At 38.7% G+C, this 20,570-nt stretch overlaps 1 protein-coding gene across 1 annotated transcript in view; it reads right to left on the bottom strand.

Moving 5' to 3' along the window:
• Nucleotides 1–524: 524 nt before the first annotated feature.
• Nucleotides 525–20,570, bottom strand: part of SEPSECS (Sep (O-phosphoserine) tRNA:Sec (selenocysteine) tRNA synthase) — a 33,665-nt gene continuing 13,619 nt past the window's right edge. The window contains exons 7-11 of the mRNA XM_042936776.1: nucleotides 15,848–15,977; nucleotides 15,634–15,725; nucleotides 4,318–4,411; nucleotides 2,548–2,638; nucleotides 525–1,143 (exon numbers count right to left, since the gene is read on the bottom strand). Of these exons, the coding sequence (XP_042792710.1) occupies nucleotides 840–1,143; nucleotides 2,548–2,638; nucleotides 4,318–4,411; nucleotides 15,634–15,725; nucleotides 15,848–15,977 (711 nt within the window). The 3' untranslated portion in view covers nucleotides 525–839. The remainder of the gene's footprint in view (nucleotides 1,144–2,547; nucleotides 2,639–4,317; nucleotides 4,412–15,633; nucleotides 15,726–15,847; nucleotides 15,978–20,570) is intronic.

Raw genomic sequence — 20,570 nt, 5'->3', positions numbered from 1 at the left:
GCTTTAAAAAAAGAGTCTAACACTGTATAATTTGATAACATTTATAGAGCTTTCTTCTTTGAAGCACTACTGAATAATTAAAGTTGCTATGGCAAACTTCTTTACTTGAGGAGTTCGTTTACTTTCGAGTAGGATTTCTTGACCTCAGTACTACTGAGATTCGGGGCTGGATAATTCTCTGTCTGGAGACGCTGTCTTGTCCATTGTATGGTGTTGACGGTACACCCCCGGCCTCAACCCCTGGATGTCGACTGCACTCCACAAGTTGTGACAACCAAAAATGTCCCCAGATGTTGCTTAGATATAAGCAAATCATCCCCAGTGGAGAGACATTGCTACCGAGTGCAAACTAAAGCTTGACTCCGCTTCCCTGGGCAATGTCCATTTCGCAGGCATACTGTGACTTAGACACATCAACGTCTTGTAAATAGTAGCATCAAATCTTTCTACCTTCTCTGTGACCAGAAACATAAGTAATCTGTGTGTGAATGGTAGAGAATGGTTAGAAGGAAGCAGTCTACACATTTCGAAAGCAATCAAGAAGTAATTTTACTGTCCTGTAAGAATTATCGGAATCCTAATGCGTAACTGACAAATAGGATAACAATTAGGAAAATGTTAATTGTGTACTATCTGTTAAGGATCATAATGACTGAGGCGGTCTAAGAGTAAAAAAACTAACAGTCAACAGCGACTAGCTCCGATCACATTCTAGTTCTCCACCAAACATTCTCCACGAAATTCTCAATTCAAAAACCTAAAGTCTTGTCTTTAAACCGCTTATTTGTACTGCAGCCTCGTCACTTCTTTCAAATTATCAAAGAGAAACCTCTCACATGTCATGAAGAATTCTGGTATGTGTCAAGAAGCACATTATCTAGTTTTAAAGCCATTTCTTCAATATCCACATTTTCAGTTCTGTCATAATTGTCAACTCCAGACACATGACTCTTTTTATTTTGTTCTTTCCTTACTGCCTTTAAACACTTGTCAAGTCTCTTTATGAACAAGTCCACATCCTGCGTCTTCATTCCAATGGCTGCGGCAGCATTTAGGTAAGCACAAGGATAATTATTTGTATGCGACATAAAGCCTTGGAAAGTGTAGCCACTCACGGTTTGCACAGACCCAAGAGGCACAACCCTGAAAGAGAAAAGATTCAGCAATTTAATATGTCTGGTGATGCTAACAGAATATCACTCATAAACAAAAGATATCTGTGTTACTAAGCCTTGTATCTACTTATTGAGAAGTTTAAAAACAGTCATAAATCATGACCTATGAAAATACACTGTGGCAGCCTTAAAATAAAATTATGCAATACGTTGCTATTTTACATAGAAAAGTACTGCCTGGAGACTACCGCTCACTCATCTTCTATTAAAGAGCCATAACCTCTTTAATACCTGCAAATACCTTTGTACCTTCTTCAAAGAGAAAAAAGAAAATGATTTCTGTCTTGGTACCAACTATGGAATCTGACTTCACATATACCTACCTTAATGAAATACTGAAATTTGTAAGTCAAACCACTTTGGTTAATTGTGTATTGCCTCAAAAAATCAACAAACTAAAATCACACCCATCTGATCTGTGCTGTGCAATGGAGAGGTGTAAAGCAAAGATCCAGAAAAAACTATGCACCCGCTCACAGTGGATGGTGGTCAGCAATCGGTATATTCAGCAATGGCACGTGCATTTCTTAAGCTAGATTTCATTAGCGAACTTGATATAAGCAGATTTCTACCAGTATTTCTTTCAAAAAAATAAGTCAATTAAGGTCAATCTAAACAAAAAGACAAATACTGGCGACACTAAAAGCAAGGCTAAGAAAACCACTTTAGAAGTGTCAAAACTATTCTGTGTATAGACAGAGTTCATCAAGGTAAAAGCTGAATTAATCTAAGATTTTTTTCTCTTAAAAAGTTGTCCTTTGATGTGAAATCTCTAATCTCTGGTAGTCAAGAGAGAAATGCTTTCATAGAAGCATGTAAAGAAGAGTACTTAGGACAAGATATTTCTTTTCAAGTCATTTTTCTCTGACCTCATCAAATATAAAATGAAAAATGAAATTCATTTTTAAGCCGTGTATCTATAAGAGAAAAAAGTACACTTTTCAAAGGTAGCACTTAGACAAGAATCGCATAACCTTTTTAGTTCAGGAAATGGGCTTCTCCTTAAAAATGTTTTCATCTAAATTTAGTAATGAAGATGACTTATCTCTAATACCCTGACGTGACACCACTGAAGATTATCTAACAAAGGAAAATAAAGATAAAAACGTATAGAGACAGGCGATGTAACTTTGTTTCTGTAGCTCTACGAAACAGACAAGATCCCGATCTCCCTGAGGCTGTTTCCGGCGTGGGCCTTCCACAGGCGAGCTTTCATAGCACCACACGTTTTCCATCTCTTCATCCTTTCACTCATGACGAATCCTCAGATGCACCTCAGCATATACACGGGGGACTGTTGTTAAGGAAAGGTACTTTTCTACAGGCAGCTTGGAAAAGCCAAATAAATCCAGCCTCTTTCAGACACACTCACCTGGCTCCAGACACCTGTCTGGTAAACAGCATTGAGCCAAGCTGAGTGACAGCTTTGTCTTCGTCGTCACCTAGTGTCTTAAGTGTCATGGCTGAAAGAGAACAAAGGATCCCAGTGTACTTTGGTTCACCAGCACACAATCACTCAGAAAAAAAGTACTTAATGAGGGAGACCTGACTTAGGTGTGTGTGCGTGTGTGTCTGCTAAAGGACACATAACATAAAATGTTATCATCTTAACCATTTTTGAGTGTTCAGCTCCGCGGTGTTGAACACACCCACACTGTTGTGCAACCATCCCCACCACCCATCCTCGTCACTCCTTCCATCTTGCGAGGCTGGGACACTGTACCTCCATTCTCCCCTCCCCTCCAGACCCCCAGCAGCCACCATTCCATTTTCTGTCTCTAGGATTCTGACTACTCTAAGTACCTCGTACAAAAGGAATCCTACATTCTTCGTCTTTTTGTAACTGGCATGGAGATATTACTTTTTATTCATTGTCAAGGGGCATGATTTCACGTTAATGCACTTAATAAATCTTAACAAATGCAGACAAAAATTTGTTAATGTAAACGAACACACTCAGAATCAGAACAGAATTTCCGGATCACCCTTCTGAAGAGTGAACATTCCAATTAAATAGACGGAACGATGACATGATCAATATGGCAGCTTATTCAAATTCAACCATGTTTTAAGAACTTATAAAAGGGGAATGTGGGGTATTTTCAGCACATACATAAGGTTATGTAAGATCAACTTCTGCATATATAAATGAGAATAATCTTTCTGAGGTTACATGAGTAAACTATGTTCTCACCACCACTACTAGCTACCATTTCCTGAGGACTTGACTTCCCACACTAGATACTTTACAATCTCAACCATTCTTTAACAATTTTGCATGTGAGGGATCACTGTCTCTATTTTACATAGATAGGGGAAAGGAGGTGAGAGGTTAGTACATAGCAGAGTTGTGATTCAAAATCATACCATATCATCTTCTGTAATATAAACCAGCAAAGGACTAAATGGGATGGGTTTTATTATATATTGGTGGCATATATAATTTGTTATATATTAATATATATATTTAATATATTTTTAAATATTTAATATATATTATATATTTTTCATGGAAGCCAACTCCTGCAAAAGGCTTCAGTTACAAATGATTGTTTCCTAACTTTCCTCAGATATGCATGAAATATGAAACATTCCACTATATATATATTTGCAAAAGGGAGAATTATGAAGCTTAAAAGCTAAATGCATAAAAGTCAACGTTCATATTAACCTGTTAGTAGCCTTTGTACTACATAACAAAAATATATAGTCCTTTTACAAAGGAAATTATCATAAATATGGAGTTCTCTAACATAAAGACAATCAGGAAAACAATCACAGCATTAAAAACAATATAGATTTAATTTTTAATATTATGGTGTTTTGTTAAATGGTGAACATTTTAATAGAGTTCTTACTAGTGACTAAATTATTTTGGTTAGAAGCAGGAGTCAAAGTATCTTTTTCTGTATATTCTAATATTGATTTGGATTCTTTCCAGTGTATGGTTTTTCATCTCAGGAATACATTAAAGCATTTCTAAAGGCTAACTAAACCTTTTCAATTTACAAATTAATAATGTAATGAATTTAGAAATATCATTGTAACCAGAAAGAATTCATACTCTTTCTAGAAATACCAGGTCCCTGCTGGGGATGGTTATGAAGCACTGATTTTTTTTTTCTTAAGAAAAATATATTACCTAAAGATATGGGATTGTGAGGTGTATGCAACAGTCTTTCATTGTAGGTTTCTGACAGCTTCTTTAGTTGGCTGGACAAATATGAAAACATTTCCTGCAACAACAAAATGTTACATTTATTTTTTTTTAAAGATTTTTAAGTAATCTCCACACCCAACACGGGGCTCAAACTCACAACCTCAAGATCAAGAGTTGCACATTCTATTGACTGAGCCAGCCAGGTGTCCCCAAAATGTTACATTTAAAGAAAATCAAATGAATGCTTACTGAAACTTGCCAGATTTAATAAAACAAAATCTGTTTGGTGTGGTATCTGTGCTGTAAATTAACTCATTTCTGTGCCCTGGGAGCCAATTCTTTCCTTTGATACAATATAGTGAGATTCAAAGCCGCCACAATTATCAGAAACCACAGGATTTAGGTGAAGAAGGCAAAGGACCGGCAGATTTCCTGCTTTGGGGATATTATGGAGCTATCACAAATCCGTCCTCTCTTCCGAACCTCCAGGGCTACCACTCTGGTCCAAGCTGCCATCACCCTGTCCCCTGGACTGCAGCAGTAGATTCCAAATGATTTCTCTGTTGACTTTCCTGCCCCTCTACAATCTGTTCTACATGCAGAGGCCAGAGCAGTCTTTGAAAAGCATAAATCAGATCATGTCCTTCTCAATGATTCCCGTCTCTAAGTACTGAAAACCCAAACTCTTCACCTATTAAGGCCCCAAATGATCTAGCCCAGCCAATGTGCCCAACTCAGCAACTGTCATTCCCCCATTTAGTATAGCGACAGCCACATCAGCCTTCTTTGCAACCACCAAACACAGCAAGCTCATTCTGGTATAAGAACCTTTGTGCCTGCTTCCTCTAGACACAAGACAGTGCTTCTCCCAGAACGTTCGATAAGCCCTCCCTTTAATATTTGCCTATTAAAGTCCTCCCGGTCTCCCTCCTACAACCACTACCTATTTTGGTTTCTTCACTATACTTATCACAATCTGAAATTACCTTATTTATTAGCTTAAATGAATACTTCCTGTGACTACCTACTCGAATGGGAAAACTTGAAAGCAGGGACTTTGTGTTCTTCACTACTGTTTTCCAAACACCAAGAAAAACGTGCCGTACTTTTAGTATGTACGTAACATTGGAAAAAGTAGTTTAAAATGCATTTCCTTCAAATTGCACAAACTCAATATTAACAACTCCCTCAACTCAAAAGAACATAGCAACTCAAAACAAAAAAAAATTGTGTTCTTGGTCCTACTCTGGAAAATAATGTATACCTAGGAGTAGAAAATAAAATAAAAATATTTTATAAGTATAGTTCCATGTGCACATGTATGTAAGCAGTTTAATAAAGTCTAATAAAATAAATAAATCTTAAATTGGCAACTGTTTGACCTAAAATTATACTTTCTTCTAGTAAGCCCTTTATAAAGTGTTGAAATAAAAATCTGACCAAATAAGTCTTTCCTGAAGAAGCCCATTTGCCCTGACCTCCTCTAGTCACAGTCAAAACACATAAACTCTACGGATACACTAAAGGGCCAAGGGCCAACAAAGTACCAGGTGTAGACAGCAGGAAATGATACTTGTCCTACTTCGAAGGCTGCAAAAAGTGCTTCAGTTTTCTCTAAGGTAAGGGTTGAATAGTCTGATTCTACTCAATCCATCTTCTGTTAAGATTAAGAAGAAGAAAAGTCCTACCAAGTTTGTTAATTATTAATGAGTCTACTTAAGAGCACAAACATTTTTTTACACAGTATATTTTGTGCTCTGACCTGAAAAAAAATTTTAAACTAGTAGTCATTCTTAAATTTTTAGGCTATTATATAAGATCAATTGTCTCAGCATGTCAGAATTGTGAAATCTTAGATCACTAAAATAAACTGACTTTTTTATATTAGAAAACTTAACATCCATATTGGTCATATCTAATGAAGTTATGGGGAAATGTTACTGTTAGATGTAATAAACCTTTCTCTTTCATTAAAAAAATAGAGTAGGGACGCCTGGGTGGCTCAGTCGGTTAAGCGTCCAACTTCAGCTCAGGTCATGATCTAGCAGTTCATGAGTTTGAGCCCCACGTCAGTCTCTGTGCTGACAGCTCAGAGCCTGGAGCCTGCTTGGGATTCTGTGTCTTCCTCTCTCTTTGCCCTTCACCCACTTGTGCTCTCTCTCTCTCTGTCTCTCTCTCCGTCTCTCAAAAATAAACAACAAAAAAAAATAGAGAAGTAATTAAGGAGGCAAATGTCCTCACCACTTGCAAACTGTAAAGAGCTGTTTAGGCAACTTTTCTTAGACATATAAAGATTTCTTGGCCCCTCCTTCTTAAACTACTGTTCTGATACTCATTTCAGAAGGTGAAACAGTAAGAGAATCAAATGGAATGCAAAGATCAAGAGTTTTTCTGACAACTGGAACAATTCCTAATCTTTTAGTACTATACCAGTAGTAATGAACAGTAGAATTTCTGGATTTCATTTACATATTTTCATCTACTATAAAGTAACTAGGTCACTAATCCAAATGCTCTGTATTGCTTAAAAAAGAAAAAAGCAGTCACATTTTAATTTAGATGTTAACTGCTGATTTTTCATCATCTATATTATACACCGAAGTCTTAATCTGCAACTGTCTGTCTAACTCTCTTAGTCTCAAATTCAATTTCTCATAAGCAGAAACAAATCTGATAGCTAGGAAATGCCTTTTATTAGCCTCCTACATCTTCCACCCTAAGAGTAACAGCAAAATACTTACTTCAGTGATGAGGACAAATGTAAAATATTATTCTATCCAGTATGGCTACCACAAGAATCACCAATGTGAACACACTCGTAAACTAAGAAGCCTGACGAGTAATTAATATGTATTTATTTGTACTTAGCTATTTCCAAAAAAAGAGGAAATGTTTCCCTAGTAACACCCCTAGAGGGTGCTTTTAAACTTACTGATGCATACATGGCTATTAAAAAACTGAGATTCTCCTAATACTCAATTTCTAATACTTTAACAAATCACTTTTAACCAGTTCTACTGATTGCTAATATCACTAGAAATCAGTTTTACCTAAAACTTTAGACTACAAACATAATGCTAAGGTACATCTTTAGACTACAAACATAATGCTAAGGTAACTAAATCTTACATATAACGAGTATGGGAGTAATTACACAAAAAAGAAAACATCTGTGAGTCAAGTTCACATCCATCTGCAAATATTTCGTGTAAAGGGTTATGATAGGTAATCCAATAAGCAAAGAAGCTTAAATATCTTAACGTGCAATACACTGAGTCCTACAATATCTGACAGGTTAAGGCCCTCAATGTTCTCCCATTAATATCACTACATTTAAAAAATATCATTTGGAAGGCTGTACCACTATTTCCTACACTACTACTTAGCTAAGCAGTTTTTTCCTGATATATTAAAGGTACTACAAAACCTGCACTATTTTTTTGCCACAGTTAAATCTATAACTGACATTTATTATAAAATACTTCTGTAAAGGGAGAAATTTATAAGTACCCAAAGCAAATGTATATAGAAAGATCTTACTTAAAAGAAATGAAATATTATTGATTTTCTATGTCTTTTGTGCTGTATTTAACTTAATTTTAAAAGACTCTTCACTAGAGATAAACTGAACTGCATACCTGAATGCTAATGTCAGCTATATTTCTAGAATAAAAATACAAAACTTTACACCATAGTTCAAGATGTTAATGGAAGGGAAGCTGAATTATATTAAGCATTATCTTTCACATGGCCTTTTGTAAATTGATTTGCAGCTGTAAAGCCCAACGTTTAGCCTATCCCTCCCCATAACCCCCAAATGTGCATAATTCACTGAATTTTAAGGGAAAATATCTTATGTAATGTTTTCAAAACATACTGTTTCTTGTTACAAGATAAGATGAAAACAGAGCTTCAAAAATTATTATAATATGTCTTACAAAGTAGGTAATAGATCGAAAGGGAAGTGGTCTAACACATCCATGGTACCATGAAAGGATAGGTGACAACAGACCGCACGTACAGACCCATGCACACGGAGGTCCCCGTGTGCACATGCCAGCACGGAATGCAACGTGCTGCTCTGGCCATGGCCAGCGGCAAGGACCTGGGTGCCCTCAGCAGGCCCTACATCTCAGGCTAACGCCCTGCTTTCAAACTCCTCTGTGGAGGCTCCATAACCAGGCCTGAGATCTGACACTCTGGTGGAAATTCAACTACTCCACTTCTGGGACTGCAAATCTACTCAGGTTCCCAAGCTTAGCTCTGTTAGAGAACAGCATCTGAAGCTGTATGTCTGATGTTCTTTCAGAACTTAGCTGGTCTTCCAAGCCCAGCTAGCAAGCGCTGGCCACTGGAGCGGCCCTTCCGCTGTCACTCCTCATCCACCCTTGGCCCACTCAGCAGATACTTGCAACGACGAATGATTATGCACGTGCCCTGTTCGGCAAAGCACTCTTCTAGAAGGAAAGCTAAGCAGAATGCTGGCCTTCTCTGGAAGCAAAGAGAAGTCAGGAGAAACTTCTAAGACTGATCCTTCTTTTTGCAGAGAGAAACCCATAGAAATGGTGTCTTAAATTTTAACCCCTTTCTCAAAGGGTTCTTCAGTTAAATTCATGGCCATCTCTCCCCTCAGTGAAGCAGAATGTTGATCAGGAAGGGGCTAAGGGCACAGGTTCAATTCACACGCCGAGTGCCAGTCTCTCTGATCCTTTCACACTTCAAAAAAGAAGGCTTGAGAAGGAATGGCTTCAAGCTGAGTTCTTGTCTGCCTCTACTGTGAAAAGATAAAATGCTTTCTGAAGAGATACACTAGATGAAATAACCTCTAAAAATATCATTGTGGTGAATAAGGGCACAGAATAAAAAAAAAATCCTAAGTTTTCTTTTAACACTCCTTTTTTAGTACGCAATAACACCGATAATATAAAAAGGAGCTCTCAGTGATGGTATATAAATAGCTCCGGCTGAAGCAAAATAACTTTGCCTCAGCTTCTCCAGAGCCGAACCGATAAACTATCACGATTAAATTTTCACAGTTCAAAAGCAAGTCCATTTAAACAAAAGAGGCCCTGACTTCTGCAACAAATCCAATAAAAAAACAATATTTATGCCACATACATGCAATTAGGGCTCATGGAGGACGTCCAGATTCTTCAGTGAAGAGCCCTGCCTGTTGAATGAAGTTGTTAAAGAGTAAACTTTTATTCACTCACAATGACAGGGTTCTCAAAGGAGTACTTTAATACTTTGAAGATTACTACTACAGGTAGTCTCTAAGAAATTCTACACGAAGAATTTTAAACATTAGTCTTTGAGGTTTTTACATACCTCCAGTAGCAAAGAAGAGAGGGTCCCGAGATCATCATTTTTATGGCTCTGATGCCTAGCACAGAGCAGGAAACCATGCCCCCAGTGCTGGACGAGCGACTGGAAGCAGTGGGAAGGGAGTGGTTAAGACACAAAGCGCAGAGGCGTTAGAATCACACAGACCTGGGTTTCAGTGGCAGTTTTGGCACTTCTTGTGCTCTTTGGAGAAGTACCTAACTTCTTTGAGCCTCAACTTTATCTGTAAGATGGGGATAATACCTACCTCGTAAACTTGCTTTAAGTTGTACATGAAATAATGAATATAATAAACCTAGCAGAGCTCCTAACATACAGCAAACATTCATAAAAATGCCAACTTTCCACCCACCTACTTTTCCCTCCTAAAAGAGCTTTCTGGTTAAAATAACTAACATCAGCTGGCAGGACTCCATAAACACATGCCAACACCCCATAGCTATAATCCTATTCTTGTCGTCCTGTGCATTCCACTCTATTCCATCCAGATAAAAGGAAAAGAAAAAAGTTCCGGATGTTACAAAGACAAGTACTTCTTGACATCTGAGATGGAGCCATCCAACTTGTAAATATCACTAGACATAAAATTAGTCTCATAAAATATTTGTTCGATGATTAACAAAGAACAAAGTCCCAATGAGAAGCAGAGCAGGGGTACCTGCTGGATCTATTCACTTGTTAAGCTACATATTCCTACAAGTCACTCTCAAGGCAGGTGGATTTTCTATGCTGAGCAAACTGTACACGCGCATGGGTGTTTGGAACCATCTAAATGTAAGTGAAAAATTTAAAGTCAAACCCTAAATGTCAGAAGTCAGAAGAACCATGGCATCACAGAAATTCTTAGATTCCGAAAAGATGACAGAGCCCCCGTAAGATCAACAATTCCAAACTCCTACGGTAAGGAAATAATTCTGGAAGAGGAGTAGCCTGACATAGCACCTGTTACACACAGCAGGTTATCACCATTTTAACTCGTTCCTTTTCACAAGTTATGGTGAGTATTGAGAAATACTGAGAAATATTCCTATGAGAACATCTAGTTCATAACATCAGTATCAAAAATTATTTGCTCTCTAACTAGAAGATACTTACTCCACGTAAAACAAGAGATGACCATGCCAAAGTAAACCTAGGTGTTCCCTAATACCTCCCGTTAGTTCATTCAACCAACATCTGAAGAGCATCTAGCGCCTCAAGCAAAGGATGCTAAGCCCAGAGGGATGAATGCAAGCTCCAGGCTGGACACTAGTCTCCCAGACTCCCCGTCCAGAAGGACCAAGTCTCATTCCACACCCCTGATGGTGATTTCTGGGGGGTATGCACTCAGATAATCAGTTTAATATGCTAGCTAAATAAACTTAACTACAAAATCACTCAAGACTGATATTAGTTTATTACAGCAAATACATAATTTTATCAGCTATTATCATATATAGTTTCAATTGAAGAACAGAAATAGGAACTACTGAACAGTACCCTTATTTGATACTATAACAGCATATAAAAATTGTTAAGGTTTCAGGGCGTCTGGCTGGCTCAGTTGGTTAAGCATCTGACTTCAGCTCAGGTCCTGATCTCATGGTTCATGCGTTCAAGCCCTGTGTCGGGCTCTGTGCTGACAGCTCGGAGCTTGGAGCCTGCTTCAGATTCTGTGCCTCCCTCTCTCTTTCTGCCCCTCCCCCCACTTTCTCTCTCTCTCTCTCTCTCTCTCTCAAAAATAAATAAACATAAATTTTTAAAAATTTTTTAAAAGTTTCTATCTATATGATAAACAATAATCTTTAAATGTCTAACTTAAAACTTGATGTAATAGTCTTCTCAGAGATCTTGTATTTCCAAAAATGAATTTTTAGCCAAATCTGCAGAGGGACCATTAGAAGGCAAAGAGCAACAACAATACAAGAAAGGACTATAACTAGGACAACTAAAGAGATCAGAAACAGATAACTAACAAGTTATATTTTTAAACCTTTGATATTTTGGGATATTTATATAGTCCATCTCAAACTCCATAAAATATTATCTACCTATGTACTAAAATGCTAAAAAGTTATGTTTCTTCTCCAAGTTTCTGTTATAGATACAAGTGACCTGTATGCCTCCAAAATAATGGGTTTCAAACTAGGATGCGCATCAGATTTATCAGGGAAGTTTCTTAAAGATGCAGTTGTCCTATCGCTTCTTGGCCTTTTGGCTAAGATCAAATGTAAAAATGCAGTTGTCTTAGCCCCACTCCAGACTTACTGAATCTGAATTTATCATAAAGGAAAGTTAATTTTATGAAGTGATCTAGAACAAACTCTCTTGGAACTGCATAGGACTTTGCTTTCTAGACCCAGTCTAGAATATCCTGTAAGTAGGGCACTTAGGTGGCTCAATTGGTTGAGTGCCTGACTCTTGATTTTTGGCTCAGGTCATGATCTCACAGGTCCCTGAGATCAAGTCCCACATCAGGCGCTGACAGTGTGAAGCCTGCTTGGGACACTCACTCTCTCTCTCTCTCTCTCTCTCTTTCCCTCCCTCCATCCCTCCCTATCTCTCTCTCCCCCTCTCTTTCTGTCTCTTCCCTGCTTGTACTCTCTCTCTCAAAATAAATAAATAAAAACTTAAAAAAAAATACCCTGTAAGAGTTGTACAGGTAGTTTAGCCATCCAGTCTAGTTTATGATGACACCATAAGAGTCTAATAAATGCACAAGTTGTACCTTCATAGAACAGATGCCACTTCGTCAGGGAGGCTTTCCCCAACCCTCCCAAAACTGGGTTAGGTGCCCCAGCTGGGTTGGGTGAAACATGCTCTCATATCTTCTGCTTGTCCTTACATAAAGCCAAACAGATTTGTAATTATTTATTTAACATCTAGATTTCCCCCAACTATAACTTCCATGAGGGTAGAGACTACGTGAGTCTCACTGGTGAATTTAACCTTAGGGTCTAAGCATAAACATTTCTTTGCCTGAATAAATGAACAAGCAAGGTCCAATACTGCCAACATAATGTGGGGGCCAGACTATAAAGGATCATGATGGCAGGGTAAGCTTTGTCTTGCAGGCAACCAGAACTCAAAGCAGAATAACTTGGAAAACTTTAAAGTATTAACCTGGCACACTCATTTACAACACAGCAAATGAGAGTAGGCTACAGAGTAGAAGGAGAATTAGTAAATTCCTGTAGCCATCCAGGGGTGATATGGTAAGGGCCTGAGCTAGGGAGCGGTAGCAGTGGAAGGGAAAAGGAGAAAATGAACGTTGGGAAACATTAGGAAGGACTCAGGGGCATAAGAGGAATCACAAGTATCAGTGTCAGAAATGTAGTTTAAAACGAAAAAGGGAATTTGTTGGTTCATCTACAGCCAAGTCTACAAGGAGGCATGGCTGGATCCAGAAACTCAGATGATTCTTAGTTCTGTTTCCCTCTTAGATTTTCTAGTCCCAAGAAGGCTTTCTTGGTGAGGCCAGAAGTATGGCAGGTGAGTAATAAGATCATATGCTTACAGTTTACTATCTGCAAAGCAGCAAACCCCCTCTCTCTCAAGACTCTATCAAGTCTGCTGGAAGGAGTCGACCTCCACATGCCTACCTGTGAACCAAGCTAGCCGGGTCATATGCCCACCGCTCCGACAAAAGGAGGAAAGAACACTGTAACTGACAGTCCCACTGGGATCACCTGGAGTCAGGGAGGGGCAGCTCCCCATCAACAGCGATTCTGTACAAACAAAATACCTTACATCCTTTCTAAAATACAACTGAGCTTTTTTGGCCAGGGTTGCTAAATTCATTCATTGCCTTTGCCTCCTTTGCGTATTGGTAGACATAAGTCTTCAGATTTATAGCTATGTAAGATAACTACACAGCTACCAGGCTAGATTATTTATCCATATAGGAAAAAAGCAGCAGAGTTTAGAGGTTAAGATAGAGGATCAGAGGCCCAATTGCCTAGCGTTAAACCCATGGCCCACAATTTACCTCAGACACATTATTTATCCTTCCGTCTCCCGTAAAAATGAGGATGACAGAAACACCTCACAAAAAATCTGCAAGTTCAAATGGCTTTTCCATAGCAAAACAACCAGTTGTAGGAGAGCTAAGACCCACGGGCACTTAATACAACTAAACTCTCATATGAACAATACAAACAGGTGATAGTTTTGCTCATCTATAAACAGGTCTCATCTGTCATACGGAAAAGGCTCCTTGGAAGATTTGTTGAGGTCTTCTCTTAACTACAACAATCTATTACCGTGATGATCACTTCGGGGAGTTGATCAAACTGGAGTTTTAGTCAAATCATTTGGAAATGTTTGTTAGGTTTATTGAGGCATAATTTATATACAGTAAAGTTTCGGAGGCCCAGTTTTCAGGGGTTCACGTCTATGAGTTTGGACAAATCTATACAGTTATGAAAACACTCCCACTCTCAAGATACAGAACAGTTTACTACCCCATGAGTCCCCTCGCTCAAACCAAGACTCTGACAACCACTGATCTCTTCTCCGTCCTGATATGTTTTTTGCCTTTTCCAGGATGGCATACAAATGAAACCATTTAATATGTATCTTTTGAGCATGGCTTATCTCATTTAATATAAGGCCATTATTTTGAGAGCCATTATTTTGTTGCACATATCAGTAATTTGTTCCTTTTTATTGCTGAGTATTATATACCACAGTTTGTTTATATACCAGATGACAGACATTTGGGTTGTTTCCAGGGTTTGGCAATACTGAATAGAATCACTACAGACATTCACGTATAGGTTTTTGTACAGACATAAATGTTCATTTCCCTTGAGTAAAGCACTAGGAGTGGGCTGGCTAGTTTATATGGTAGCATATGTTTAACTTTATAAAAAACTGCGAAAGTGTTTTCCAAAGTTGCTGTACCATTTGTGTTCCTATCAGCAATGTCTGAGCGATCTACTTGCTTGAGAGGTTTGCCAGCATCTAGTACTGTCAGCTTCCTTCTGCGAGGTGTGCAGTGGTACCTCACCGTGGTTTTCATACGTGTGATGTTGAGCGTCTTTTTCCATATCACATAAGTATGAAGAGAGGTCCTCACAATATAAACAATTACTCTCCTATGGACTGTTTTTTGGGGGGCGGGGGGGCGGTGCGAGGACTAGAGTAAAACAGGGAACAAAATTTTTCAACTTCTGTTGCATATTCATAAGGCTGTTGAGAGGATCTACCACAAAACATACATAAAGTATCTTAAAATACGTGAAGTGCTATTAATAATCTAAGGGACTACAACTGCTACTGATGGTTGGGAAGTTACACAGATACAAAAACTGTCCCAGGGGCCGCTAGCTCTCCCAGATGGGAGATGAATAAAACATTTTAGTCTGACCCGCCCTGCCAACACTGTCTCTGTCTACAATTCTGGAGTTGTCCTGAATTAATTAAAGCTAGTTTTTAGTGTTGGAGACAAAGTCTAGTTTTTAAGCACAAATGTCACTTTTCTTTTCACAGCCAACATAACCAATGAGTTCAGCATTGCAGTAATGACAAGGGATGAATTTATTATTTTAGAATGAGAAGCTAGCTAACTTCTGACCTGGTTCTTTCTCCTGTGACTGACATCTCACACCTATACAAGTCTTCAGACTTCCAAAAACTAAGAGGAAACAAACCTGTATGTTTGTTTTTCAAGGGCCTCTATCTTTAAGTGATAAATGAACTGATTTTTACTGAACTAATAAGAATCTCTGATGTAGGAGTTTCTCAAAAAACACAAAAGCAAACTCACTCGTCCAAGATCTCTCACCATATCTGGACAGACAGGAGAGAACGATTCACTGAAAACCCCCTGGGGTGATTCCAGATCAAAGTAAATGCTCTAGGACCGCACTAGCTAGCTATGCCTTCCAAGTGGCAGACCAAAAGGCAAAAACACCAGTAATACGGAAGGATTTTAGTCAAGGGTATGATTTTGTACCGAAGTGGAAAACTTACCTTTCTTTCTTTTAATAGCTTCTTATAGCCATTTGATCCAAGTGATAATAAAGTAATAAGGACATCTAAAGAAGGTGAAGCAGAAGCTCTTCCTGAAATAAGATGAACAAGTCACATTCAGGGCAGGGAAATTAAAATTTATTATAGTGGCCTAGGTACAAATGGAATTTTTGTTTGTTAGTTACTTTTTCTGAAGAGCAACTGATTTATTTACCTGGATACATCTTGCTGATTTCCTGAATGAAGGAATCATTAAAGCCAGCAATTATAGCGCCACCTACTGGAACCATGAAATTTTTGTCCAAGCTCTGTACGAAAGCATCTATTCTACCAACTCGAGCCCCCTAGAATGAAGTAACATGTAGTATTACAGATTGGCTTCTAGAAAAAGAGACGACAACTGCTATTAACAAGTAAATACCATTAAACAATGCATGAAATGTCAGATCAAGTATTCTAATTTTCTTCGTAACAGTGCCAATAAAGGATTTTTAAGTATTAAATGAGTTTTAAATGCTGCTCCTTTTACGTGAAAGAGCACTTTATAGTTTACCACCTGCTTTCATGCAAACAAATCATTAAATCCTCACACCACCCTGGGGAGGAAGGCAGCGTTTCCGTGGTAGTTCAGGTGCGAACTCAGCTTTGCACCTTAATGTTGGATACGACAGTAGGTTCTTCCCTTGTCTCTCATCTGTGATCTTCCGTTTGACAAGAAATGCCAACAGTGGGTCCTGCAACTATTAACTAACTTTAAACAAGAGTGGCCACCACAATCTAATAGACGTTAGCCACCCATGTTGCCAATCGATCAGCTATACATTTAAGTACTGTACTTCTCTTTGATGCTTGGATAATCTACTACCTGCATGACCACCTTAAGCGACAATCTGTGCTCCTACCACCATTCAGACAACACGAGAGAAAATTTATTTTCCATATCAACTAATGGAATCTTTTTTGTATACTCTTGGCAATGTTTCTAAAGAACTCGTGTTTCCTAATGCCATAATCTTAGGTGATCTTATTCCACTGCAAATGAACTTCAAGTGAAAATCTAATATTCTAGTGAAAAAAGGAATACTTACCTACTAGAAATGTAAAAACTAAGTTCTAGTCCCCACCCAACATAGTCTGTGACCTTCTATCTGATGTGCTTCAATTTTCTTCTCTTAAAAATAGAGATACTATCTAAATTTCAACTAAGATAGTTTTTTTTCTTTATCTGTAGTGGCAGATTTTCAATCTGTATTCACAATCTACATTCTTATTAATATAACCACATTTGACCTTCATCTTCACACTTTCCCTCCACATCCATATCTCAGGGAGAATAGAAGGAGCAGATAGCTGGCCTAATCTAAGAGACCAGATCCAGGCAATCGGCAGAAACACAAAAGCAGGAAAGGGAAGCAGACTACTTCGGAAGCTACTGCACGATTGTTTCAATCTCAACCTTTCCCTACTACTCTTCTAATTTCCTCATAAACTATGATCAAAGAAAATCTCACTGTATCACAGGAAAACAGAGAGAAGCATACAAAGACTAATAGAATAACTGAACAGCACACAAAGTAGTAGAAGGTAAAAATAAAGAGGAACAGTTAAGAGTTGTCTTTTATTAACACTTCAGTACTGTCCAAGGCTTCCTGAGAGAAACGTGAGCCTAAATCAGGTACAGGAGTGTAAGAGAACCACCACTGCATCGGACTTTGCTAGAATCCCCTCACCGCTAAAACCCAGAGAGCATAAAAGGCACTACCACACTCCATGGCAAGAAGACAAACAGGCTCCCGAAAAACAAATGGTTTTATCAAAGAAACAGAACACATATCTAAATATTCAGTGTATATCTAAATATTTTTAAAAGATGAAACTTTGCAAAAAAATGTGGAAGTATGGTTTTTTTTCAAATTTTTAAGTGAAAAAATGCCAGCTTTAGTGAGATATAATTGACACAGTATGTAGAAGTTTGAGGTGTACGACACGATGATTTGATATATGCATACATTATGAAGTGATTACCATAGTAAGTTTAGTTAATATCCATCAAGTATGGTTTGATAAATTGCTTAGCAAAAAAGATAAAAAAGCAAGCTAGACCCACTCACTGAAGTCAGAGGATATCAATGAGGAGGAAAAAAATACCAGAAGGCTGAAAGGGTTTTTAAATAAAACGGGAATCATACGAGCATGTTCTATGAAGGAAAGGGTTGTCAATTACCAGCTCATTCATTTCCTTGTTTATTCACAAAAGAAATATCTGGGCACCTATCAGCTGCCAAACATTGTCCAAGGTTCTAGGGACAACGATAGCAAATAAAACAGATACTTGTTCATATAATAATTTCTGCCAGTATTTATCGAGAACCTACTGTGCGTCAGGTACTGTTCTAAGCACTTCACATCCTTAACCCTTGTAATAACCATATGAGGTAGATGCTACTATAATTGCTATTTTACAGATGAGAAAATTAAGGGACAATAAAACTAAAGCGACCTGCCCAAGGTCAGGAGTGTACTTAATATTAACAGCACAGCTAGGATTCAAATCCAGGCAGTTAAAGCACCTCACTAGAAGTCACCAAGGTAATCAAAGATACAACAGGGACTAAAACCTAGGTAATCTGGAGGAAGAGCCCAGGTTTATAAAATAAAGTCTTATTCCCATGGCATTTCCACTCTTCCAACTGCCCAAGCTGAAGCCTTGGGCTCTGAACTCTCATTTCCTCACACCTCACATCTGATTCATCAGTACAGCCTGTAAGAGCCACTCTCAAAATACATGTGAATCTAACCATTTCTGAACACCTTAATGGCTACCATTCTGGCCTGAGCCACCAACTTACTTCATGTGAGCTCTGCAGCAGCCCTCCACTCTTGCCTTCCTACAGTCTATTACTCGCACAGTAGCCACAATGATGGTCAAAAAACGTAAATCACACGTCACTCTCCTGCTCCAAACCCTCCCATGGCTGACGACCATACCAAGGATAAAATCCCAAATGCTAACACACCTCACTTCTCTTTACTACCACTGCCGCCCTCATTTGCCCTGGTCCAGCCATACTGGCCTCCTTGTTCTTTGCATACCCCAAGCACACTCCTGCCTCAGAGTCCTGGCCCTTGCTGTTATCTCCTGTCTGGACTCTAAAGAGCTGCGTGGCCTACTCCTTCCCATCACTTGGGGCTCTGCTCACGTTACTTCCTGGGGAGGACTTTCTGGATCGCTCCATCTAATCTGATACCCCCTTCCCGATCCAGAGCATTTATCAAGGCCCGTCGTACTTATTGTTTACTGTCTGCTTCTGTTCCGTGAAGATAAGGATTTTGTTGTATTCGCCCCTGTATCCCCAGTGCCTAACCTGATGCCTGGCACACAGAGGGAAACCCTGTAAATGTGTGTTGAATGAACTGAGAATTAGGTCTGTGAATAAGTAGTATAATACCTACTTTTCCCAAGTTCTTTTGTTTTTTAATGTTTACTTATTTTTGAAAGCAGGGCAAAAGGGCAGAGAGAGAAGGAGACAGAGGATCCAAGGTGTTTCTCAAATTCTTTTTTTTTTTAATTTTTTTTTTTAACATTTATTTATTTTTGAGACAGAGAGAGAGAGAGCATGAACGGGGGAGGGGCAGAGAGAGAGGGAGACACAGAATCGGAAGCAGGCTCCAGACTCTGAGCCATCAGCCCAGAGCCTGACGCGGGGCTGGAACTCACAGACCACAAGATCGTGACCTGAGCCGAAGTCGGACGCTCAACCGACTGAGCCACCCAGGTGCCCCTTTTCTCAAATTCTTAATAAGCGAAGCCACTGCTTCCCACACTTCGGGAGCCTTACAATCCATTCTGACTCTAAAAAGATTAATCCTATGTATTTTTGTGACTCTACCACATCCTTCTCCATTAATCCGTCCTACTATCCGTATTCCATCAGTCTTCTAAATGAGTCAGTTTAGCATAGAAACAGAAGCACAGGTTGTTCAGAGCTGACTTCAACGACACGTGCATACCAGAATGCTTTCTGTGCTGAGGATTAAGTCACCCTGGGGCAGGGTCTTTAAAATAAAAATAAATAAATAAGCTGACACGCTGTAGCTATAGCTCTTTCTTCACTGACGGTTTGATTACTACACTGCTGTCTTCTCAAGGAAGTGTTTACAGTTTCAGCATGCTGTTTTTTTAAAGGAAAACATGGGGCTTTGAAGCCTCACTGAACTACATGGGCCATTTTGTAGCTACTGGACCTTGGGCAAGTCACTTAATCCTTCTAAGTTTGCTTCTTCATTTATAGAACAGAAATAACAAGTACACCTTAAGTCGTTAGGATTGAGCTAATAAACTTTAAAAGTCCAGGAGGATGCCTGGCGCATGGTGGGTACTCAGTAAATGGTACATATATCACTAAGAACTATTGAGATGAATGAAAGCTAACTTTAATTTTCTAGAACATCATGAAACAGCAGTGGCACTCAAAAAGACCCAAATATTTGTTTAGTTTAAAGCCACAGTACCAACACCTCTCTTTGTGAGGGCCAATTTGGGAAAATTCAAATGTTTGAGTACTGTTGTTGTTTTTTTTTTTAAGAACTGCTAATTTTAGAAGGTAATACAGTATCTGCGACAATACAACAGCTGTGTTTAAAAACCACTCACCCACCCATCTTAAAGTGTTATCTTCTGGTTAAGATTTTCACCTCACCAAGGAAGAGAGGGGACGACAAAGGCAGGCATTCATGAAGCACACTTCCACGGGCACCTTCTACATCACATCTTGGAACGCACTGTCTATGTCTTAATCTCTCCAGTTATGCCGCCAAATTTTCCAGTATTCAAAATTATACCATGGGCACCACAACACTAAGCACTTCTGGGTTAAATATATAATATCTGAGTGAATGTTTTGGAATCACTGAAATGATCTTTATGAAGATTTCAC

This window comes from Panthera leo, chromosome B1, assembly GCF_018350215.1.
Source record: "Panthera leo isolate Ple1 chromosome B1, P.leo_Ple1_pat1.1, whole genome shotgun sequence".
NCBI lineage: Eukaryota > Metazoa > Chordata > Mammalia > Carnivora > Felidae > Panthera > Panthera leo.
Note: the sequence above shows the minus strand (reverse complement) of the source record. Positions and strands in the feature narration are given on the sequence as shown.